The sequence below is a fragment of the Coptis chinensis genome, chromosome 9, assembly GCF_015680905.1.
Source record: "Coptis chinensis isolate HL-2020 chromosome 9, ASM1568090v1, whole genome shotgun sequence".
Lineage (NCBI taxonomy): Eukaryota > Viridiplantae > Streptophyta > Magnoliopsida > Ranunculales > Ranunculaceae > Coptis > Coptis chinensis.
The window spans coordinates 63,841,915-63,851,252 of record NC_141464.1 but is presented as its reverse complement, the minus strand read 5'-3'; the positions used below and the strand labels follow the sequence as shown (position 1 = coordinate 63,851,252).

General features: G+C 41.4%; 1 protein-coding gene across 1 annotated transcript; it reads left to right on the top strand.

Moving 5' to 3' along the window:
* The first annotated feature begins 1,537 nt into the window (after positions 1-1,537).
* Positions 1,538-3,091, top strand: LOC147477304 (uncharacterized). Its single transcript, XM_086585963.1, has one exon. It carries the CDS (start codon positions 1,538-1,540, stop codon positions 3,089-3,091), a length of 1,554 nt encoding a protein of 517 aa, XP_086442089.1.
* The last annotated feature ends 6,247 nt before the right edge of the window (positions 3,092-9,338 follow it).

Sequence of the window (9,338 nt, the reverse complement as noted above, 5' to 3'; positions counted from 1 at the left end):
AATAATTAGCTCATGCATGTATTAAACATGTACCCCTTGGCTAGCAAGTTTGACGTGTCGATATCGTTAATGGCATCATCTCATATTTGGTCATTGTTGTAGGCTCTATCTGAAAAAGGTAGTTTATTCCTCGTGTTCTATGTTATTCAGGTTTGTCCACCCTTTGAATCTTGAACCCCAACATACTTGACCAATGCAACAATATTATTTTTGAAGGATATGTATTGTTTTTGGTCGGTTTACAAGTACTGTTTTTTTGTTTCTTTTTCTTCAATTTCAAAGTGAAGATTATAGGATCAAGTCAATGGGTCCATTTGGCAAAAGCTCCAACTAAAGGAAGAAAAAAATATTCTTATGGAAACTTAGGCCACTTGACTGAATGATTCCATCTGCTTATGTGGTAACTCAAAGTTAAACATTATACTTGTAAAGTACACTAATACTACTTATATTTATTCTTAGGTTTATAGCTCTTTTGCTATTAGTTATTAATAATGACAACACAGCTTATGGTTTTTGTTTCCTTCATTTGATTAGGAGGCGTTAGATACTGTTCGACTTTGTAAATATGATCAAGAGAGTACATTTGCTATGATTGCTTCTGTGCTATGGCTAGGAAACATTTCTGTTCAAGTAATTGACAATGAGAATCATGTGCTTGTTAGGTTTGTCAATATATGACTATCTGTATATGGTAGAAATGAATAAAAGAAGGAAGTAGGAAAACTCATTGTGAGACTTTGTTTTTGTTTCAATGTAAATTGTGATTTGGATTGGAGGCTTTGTTTCTTTGTATGTAAATTGAGATTTGGATTGGTGGTTTTATTTCAATAAAGTTTAATTGATTATTGGTTTTTTTTTGTTATTCATTTGTTGCCTGAGTTGTTGTGTAGATATTTATGTGAGATGGAATAGTCAAATGTGGAAGAATTAGATTTGCAGGGTGGAAAAAATTTGACCCGGTTTTTTTTTTTTTTTTTTAGTGGCTACAGTTTACTAATGGATATTTCCATTACAAACAATAGTTAGTAAATCCATTTACTAAGTGAGAGTGACGCTCCAGAGCTAACGGATATAACCGTTAGTAAAAATATAAGTAACGGATATAACCATTAGTAAATGTCTTTTCTGGTGTAGTAGTGTAGATTCGATAAATTTGATGGAAAGGGAGACCCGGTGCATCACATACAACATTTTCGCCAACAGTTAGCTTTATGGCAAGAGGATAAGTTTAATGGTTTATGGTGTACGCTTTTTCCGGCAAGTCTGAAAGAGGGAGTTTCCGATTGGTTTTATCGGTTGCCAGTTGGAAGTATAGAGAAGTTCAGTGAATTAGAAAAGGCATTCGTCACTCATTACATTCATCAAAAGAAAGAGCGGTGGACGTGTCCGCGCTGTTTTATGTGAAACAAGAAGGCGGAGAATCATTAAGGAAATTTGTGTCCAAGTTCAACGCGGGGGCCATGAAAGTGGAGAAGATGAGAAGACTGCAGTGATAGCTTTTAGGAATGGAGTTCGCCAAGGAAGTAAAGTACACATGTCCATAGTTAAAATTGAAGAGGTGATATCTAGCTTGGCGGAGCTGTATCCTAGATTGGAGAAGTATATAAGGTGTGAAGATTATATACCGCGATCTACTAAAAAAGGAGGAAAAGGGGTCAGTACAGTGGAGAAAGATGATGAAAGGAGAGGCAAAATGGACTACAAGGCTGATTGGCCTAGGGAAAGAGAACGGAGGGAAGAAAGGGTCAGGAAGCCATATCAAGAAAAGGTATATACACGGTTGAACAAGCCTTTGGAGGAAATCTTTAGGGTGATAAGAGATCAGCAGAATTACATACCACCGCAGAATTACCCAGAGGAGAGGGCGGACAAGCCTTATTGCCAGCATCATCAATTACGAAACCACGACACCAACGAATGTTATGCTTTGAGGTGGTTGGTGCAGAAGATGATTGATGAAGGTCACCTGAGGGAGTTTGTCGCGGACAACATAGAGGAAGGCAGGATACCTGAAGATTGCAGAATTATGGGAACTATCAATGTCATTTATAGCGGTGAAGTACCGACTCGGAACGGTCAAAGAGACAAGGTAAGGCGGACAGTTCAGTTACAGCAGGCGTACGAGGTGACCTTGATGCCGAGAGCTATACCACAGAGTCCGACCGGCTACAACAACATAGCGTTCACAAAGGAGGATAGGGAGAGGGTCAACCTTCCTCATGATGATGCACTGGTGGTGACTCTGGTAGTAGGTAACTATCTTACTAAAAGAATTTTAATTGATTGTGGTAGTTCCATAGATTTATTGTTCCGTTCTGCCCTAGACAAAATGCATATAAAGAGATCGGCCTTGAAACCAACTAGAAATAATTTGTTTGGTTTTAATGGGAGTATGACTGAACCTATAGGAGAAATAGAATTGCTTGTATCTGCAGGCCCAATCACAGTCATGACCACATTCATGGTAGTGGACTCTGCGTCCCAGTATAATATGATATTGGGACGCAAATGGATTCATGCGATGAAAGCCGTCCCATCCACATATTATCAGGTCGTAAGGTTTCCTTCATCAAATGGGACGTATGAGATCAGGGGAGATCAATTTGCAGCACAGTCAAGTCATTTTGCCACAGAAAAAGATATGTTGAAAGGAAGCGCACGACCGGAAGTTCCGAAACACCCAAGGAAAGCATATCAATTACAGATAGGTCTGTCCGCGGACACACCTATACCGCAGATAGAGTCTAAGACAATGGAAAAGGTAGAAATGGTTAACTTGGGAGAAACGGAGGAGGAGAAACTTACAGGTGTAGGATCATTGTTACCAGAGGCATGGAAAAAAGAGCTGATAGAATTTTTGAGCAGGAACAAGGATGTGTTTGCTTGGTCTGTGGAGGAGATGTCCGGAATAGACCCAGAGGTTGCATGTCATCGGTTGAACATGAATGAAGATGCAAGGCCAGTGAAACAGAGGCCACGAAGTGTGTGCCCACAGTATGAAGATAGTATCAAACAAGAGATTGGAAAATTACTAAGGGCAGGAATCATAAAAGACAATGTGTACCCACTTGGCTCTCCAATATTGTAGCAGTACCAAAGAAGAATGGCAAGGTGCGCATGTGCGTGGACTTCACAGATGTCAACAGAGAATGCCCAAAAGACAGTTAGCCGATGCCCAAAGTGAATGAGTTGGTAGACCGAACAGCCGGGTTCAAAATATTCTCATTTCTTGATGCTTCCATGGGGTACAACCAAGTAGAGATGTATGAACCAGATCAGATTAAGACCGGATTTGTTGTTAATGGAGGGACTTATTGTTATACTTGGATGCCCTTTGGTCTTAAGAATGCAGGTGCAACATTTCAGAGATTGGGAGAAAAAATGTTCGCGGACAAGATAAGAAAAAGGATGGAAGTTTACATCGACAATATGGTAGAAAAAAAGCATGACGGAGGAAGAACACATGAAAGGTCTGGAGGAAACCTTTGGGATATTGAGGAAGCACAGAATGAAGTTAAATCCGGAAAAATGCACATTTGGGGTGTCGTCTAGGAAATTTCTGGGCTATATAGTTACTCAGAGGGGAATCGAAACCAATCCAGAACATTAGATCTTTGGACAATATGCCATCACCGCAGACTAAGAAAGATGTGCAGGTATTGGCGGGAAGAATAACAGCGTTGAACAGATTCATTTTAAAATCATCTGACAAATGCAAGCCTTTGTATCAATTGCTTAAGAAGACGACTGACTTCGAATGGACAGAGGAATGTGAATGAGCCTTCCAAGAACTCAAGAAGTATATGGGACAAGCACCAATACTTTCGAGGCCATGCCCAGGTGAAAAGCTATATTTGTACCTCGCGGTGTCAGAATTTGCAATCAACTCTGTGTTGGTTCGTCTAGATAACAGAGTAGAGTATCGAGTGTACTTCCAAAGTAAAACATTGTTGGATGCAGAGACAAGATACAGCAGGATAGAGAGATTTGCTCTGGCGCTAGTATTCTCCGCACTAAAACTAAAACCTTATTTTGAATCTCATTCGGTTATTGTCATAACTAATTTGCCTTTAAAGCAGGTTCTGAAAGCTGAAAAATTAGGGAGAATGCTCAAGTGGGCTGTTTTGTTGGGTCCATATGAGATAGAATATCAAGCTAGGACCGTTGAGAAAGCTTAAGCAGTGGCATAATTTCTAGCAGAATTCCCCGCGGAGGACCTAACATGGGGTGCGGACATGGAAATCGAAGTTGAAGCCAGAGAGGCCGCAGACAAAAACGACCCGTGGAACAAAAAGAATGGCTGGAGGGTGTTCACGGATGAATCATATGCTGATACGGGGAGTGGAGTTGGCATGGTGCTGGTTACCTCAGAGAACACAAGGTTAGAGCTTTCTATGAAACTTGGATTCAATGCATCTAACAATGAAATAGAGTACGAGGCAGTATTAGCAGGATTGGAGTTGGCGGAGAAGGCGGGAGTCATGGAGTTAACAGTTTATACAGATTCGAATTTGGTAGTTTGCCAAGTCAATGGAGGGTTCACAGCTAGATGTTCGCGGATGGTTAAATATTTATATGAGTTGAAGATGGCGGCAGCAAGGTTCCAGTCAATCAAGTTTGTGCATTTGAATAGAGGAGAGAACAGACACGCGGATGCGCTGGCTTATGTCGCAGCAATGATAGAAGGGACAGAAGGCAGAACAATTGATGTTCAATATAGGGAACATCCGAGAACCTGGCATGAAGTGGCAGCAGTGATGCAAAATGATGTAGAGCCTAAGGACTGGTCAGTTGAAATGAAAGGCTTCTTGGAAGGAAGAGAAATAGAAGATCCAAAAGAAAAAAAGGAGACTGGAACAAACCGCTAGGAGATACACTATGGTGGATGGGGATTTGTATAGAAAGAACTCTGGATGACCGTTGCTTAGATGCCTAAACCCAAAGCAAGCCAATGAAGTTTTGGCTGAGTTTCATGAAGGAGAATGTGGTAGTCACTCTGCAGGAAGAACCATCATGCATCGTCTTTTAAGTCAAGGGTACTATTGGCCACACATGAAAAAAGATTCTACGACATACTCCCAGAAGTGCGTCAAGTGTCAAATGCATGCAAAACTAATTTTCACTCCAGCAGAGCCTCTGCATAACATTTTTAGTCCGTGGCCTTTTGCAATGTGGGGAATGGATGTTGTCGGACCAATGCCTATGGCACCAGGGAAAAGGCATTTCAAGTTGGTCGCCACTGACTAACTATTTTACAAAATGGGTTGAAGCGGTGGCCCTACAACAAGTTAAGGAGCAACATGTGATAAAGTTCCTATGGGAAAACATTGTGTGCAGATTCGGCCTACCATATAAGGTTATAGCTGATAATGGTAGCCAGTTTCGCGGATCTAAAGTCAAAGCTTTTCTTCAATCATAAGGAATCAAAAAAGGTTTTTCAACACCCTGAAACCCAAAAGGTAATGGACAAGCAGAAGCTTCTAACAAGTGTATCTTGGGCAATTTGAAACACAAATTGGAAGATAGGAAAGGACATTGGGCAGACGACCTGTATAGTGTACTCTGGCGTATAGGACAACACCGCGGAGTTCAACTGAGAAATCACCGTTCGTGCTATCATACAGTATGGAGGCAGTTATACCACCTAAAATGATCGCCTCAACCACCAAATTGAAAGCGGTGGAGTCAGGCCTTAATAAAGCTATAATTTGAAAAGATCTGGTCTTGGCTGAAGAAGTCAGGGCGGTAGCTCGAATGAAATTGATAAACTATCATAAAAGGACCCAGAAAAGATACAACAAACACACAAGGGAACGAAAATTCATAGTGGGGGACATGGTGCTGCGAAGAGTAATGGGGAACACCAAGGAGTCGAAGGATGGGAAGTTAGGACCGAATTGGGAGGGGTCGTACCTCATCATTGGTATAGGTCCTAACGGAACTTACAAGCTGAAGTATCCCAATGGACTAAAGATAGACAAGCTATGGAACATAAAGTTCTTGAAAAAGTTTTACATGTAATGAAATGTTAACTATGTAAGTGCAGCGAAATATTATTATAAGGTTTATTTTGGAATCACAGTTGATTAGATAACAATTGAAAATCGGTTATCAGAACTGGGGCAGATATTAGTTGTCCCGGACACGGTATGGTAAACCGGTCCAAAACACGACTAGGGCAGATATTAGTTGTCCCGAACACGGTATGGCAGACCGGTCCAAAACACGATTGGGGCAGATATTAGTTGTCCCAGACACGGTATGGCAGACCGGTCCAAAACACAACTGGGGCAGATATTAGTTGTCCCGGACGTGGTATGGCAAACCCATTCAAAACAAAACTGGGGTAGATATTAGTTGTCCCGGACGCGATATGGCAAACCCGTCCAAAACAAAACTGTGGCAGATATTAGTTGTCCCGGACGCGGTATGGCAAACCAGTCCAAAACAAAACAAAACTGGGGCAGATATTAGTTGTCCCGGACACGATATGGCAAACCAGTCCAAAACAAAACTGGGGCAGATATTAGTTGTCACGGACACGGTATGACATACCAGTCCAAAATAAAACGGGGCAGATATTAGTTGTCCCGGACAAGGTATGACAAACCGGTCCAAAACACAACTGGGGGCAGATATTAGTTGTCCCCAAACTCGGCATTGGTGTAAGAATATAAACAAATAGTATGAGTCCATGAAGAGTTGGAATGCAAAATGGGTCAAAGAGATAGTGTTGCAATGTATGTGTAAATGAAGCGGTAAGTGCAAAGAGATAATGTTGCAATGTTTGTGCAAAGAGATAGTGTTGCAATGTATGTGCAATGTATATAACGTTAAAGTCATAAAATGAATATGAATCACGAAACAAAGCAGGTTCACGGTATGGATTCCGTTATATTTTCTTTAGCTCCAATCTCGGATAACTACTTCTTAATCAGATTATACGTGGTGTATAGATAGTTATCTAACTACCAAATGTGGAAACCAAAGCTAATTTTTTCTTTAGCTCCAATCACCAACCTTTGTGATAGCTGTGATGCTAATTTTTTGTAGCAAGTTCTGATTTCACTTGGATCCAGGAACATCCAAAGTGTTAGGTGAATTGAAGGGGCTTCACGATGAGCCTAATATTAAGTGAAGCAAGAAATAACAAAATGTAGGTGACATAGTTTTCACCGATTTCATACATATAGAAACCGCACAAAAAACTAGGGGGCATAGCAGGGAAACAAGTATAGGCAAACAAGAGACTTAGACATTTAAAGATGTTCAAAAGTGGAAACTTAAACAGGCAAAAGAGACCGGCGGAACTCAAAATTCAAAATAAGCATCACGGACAAGAGGCAGCTTCGCATGTCTCCATCACGGACAAGGGTCAGCTTCACATGTCTCCATCACGGACAAAGGTCATCTTCGACTATCTCCATCACGAACAAGGGTTCCTAGATAGTATTGACTGCGGTCAGGGGTTCTGGAACAATATCTATTGCGGTGGACAAGTCCGCAAGTGCGTTATCAAACGTCTCTTGAGGGATCACGAAGGGGTTTGGAGGAAGTTCGGTAGCAACAAGGGATGGCAGAGTGCAATCCATAGGAGAGGGTCGTGGTGTTAGGACTGACTTTTTGGACCTATTAATTCTTTGCAGACCTGCTTAACTGCTAAAGCAGTGTGCTCCTCAGCTTCTTTCCGGTACTCTTCGCAGACACGAGTAATTTCCTTAGAATACAGCTTCTGAAGTTCAACCTCTCTATCTTTTAGGCACTTCTTCACTGCTTTATCTTGAGACTTCAAAAGATTTTCCTTTTCAGTGCACAAGGTCTTGATTTCGAGTCGAGCAGCGTCCTTTTCAACAAGGAGCTGGTCGCATTTGGCGCGAAGGCTAGACTTACCATCAACATCGTAGAGCTCCGCCTTCATCCTTCGACTCTGGCTAGCGTAGAGATTGAAAGCACGAACAAGGTGGAGAGAATCCAGAGATGCCTGCAGGCAAATTTAATATAAGTAGCAAGCAAAACCATGCGAATGTATAATGAAATGGAGGAGGTTAGAACCGACGATAGCGGATATACACATTGGGTTATACTATAAATTATGCTCCTACTAAGGAAGACATTATAGTGTCTTTGAACGATGAGAGATTGTGATGAAATGAGTAACAATACACTAGAGGGTTGCTTAAACAAAATCGTGGTCAATAGGATATAGTATAACAAGTTCAAAGATGACAGAGAACTAAGTAGGTGTATGATAGGTGCGCGGTAGGTATCGGCCGCAATGAAGTAACAATCTAAAAATTCAGAGTGAATAGACTTACTTAATAGGGTGAGTTGTGCTACAAAGAGTTTGCTGAAATTAGACTACAAAAAAGCGCTATGTGACATTGATGAAAGCAGTACAAGTATTTTGGACTTGAAGTGGATATCAACTGGAAGTCCACAAGTGTTTGTAGTAAGGATTTGGTTTATTATCTTAAGAAATACTAGTTGCATCATAGTTATATCCGATTACTAATACTCTTTGGAGTGTTGGGTATTGTGGACATGCAACACCTATTTCAGCGTGAAGCTACTAGCTAACAGCCAATTCTCATGCTACAAAAAGAAATGAAGAGCGAAGTGGCATCCGTCGTAAAAGTTGGGCACTTAATGTGTATACTAAATCCATCTGGATATCGCATGCTCATACTACATATGAATATATGAAATAAGAAAATTGAATTAATCTCATACTAAAACTAGAATGGAATTCAATTAACCAACTAGGAATATAGAAGGATACTTACACGCTCTAAGCTTTGATAGAGAGAAGTGCAGTGGTCCGCGGTGAGACCATCAGTGGCATAAGCCAAATCAGCTGGGAGGTGAGCCCCGTGAAACATAGCGGATGCTACATCAGGGTCCTGTAAAGCTGAATCTGTAGAAGTAAGAGGACGAGTAGGCAGTTTGACAGAAGAAAAAGGGTGGGCATCACTGACAACTTTAGCTCTATAGCCACCACGATTATCTATAGAGTCTTTCTCCATTCCGCGAAGCCGAAGGGGAGACGTGCTTCTGCGAGAGGAATCCAGTAGAGTCAGAGAGGAGCTAGCTTCAGTTTGTGGCCTGTTAGCCAAATTTGGGGCCACGACGACCCCTTGATCATCACTATCTGAGCCATGGTTAATACTGGGGAAAAGTTTGGGAGTTGTGGCAAACTTCATGGTCTTAGTCTGAGACAGATGTGGATTTATGGCCAGGTATTCCTCCCACTCACGTAGCGCCGCGAAATTCTGAACAAAAGGGGGTTCACTGTCCGACAAAATAGTGTGAGAACATGAAGCACTATCCGCTATCCT

Excerpts from the sequence above, each read along its gene's own strand:
- LOC147477304 (XM_086585963.1), top strand. The coding sequence starts at position 1,538 with ATGTCCATAGTTAAAATTGAAGAGGTGATATCTAGCTTGGCGGAGCTG.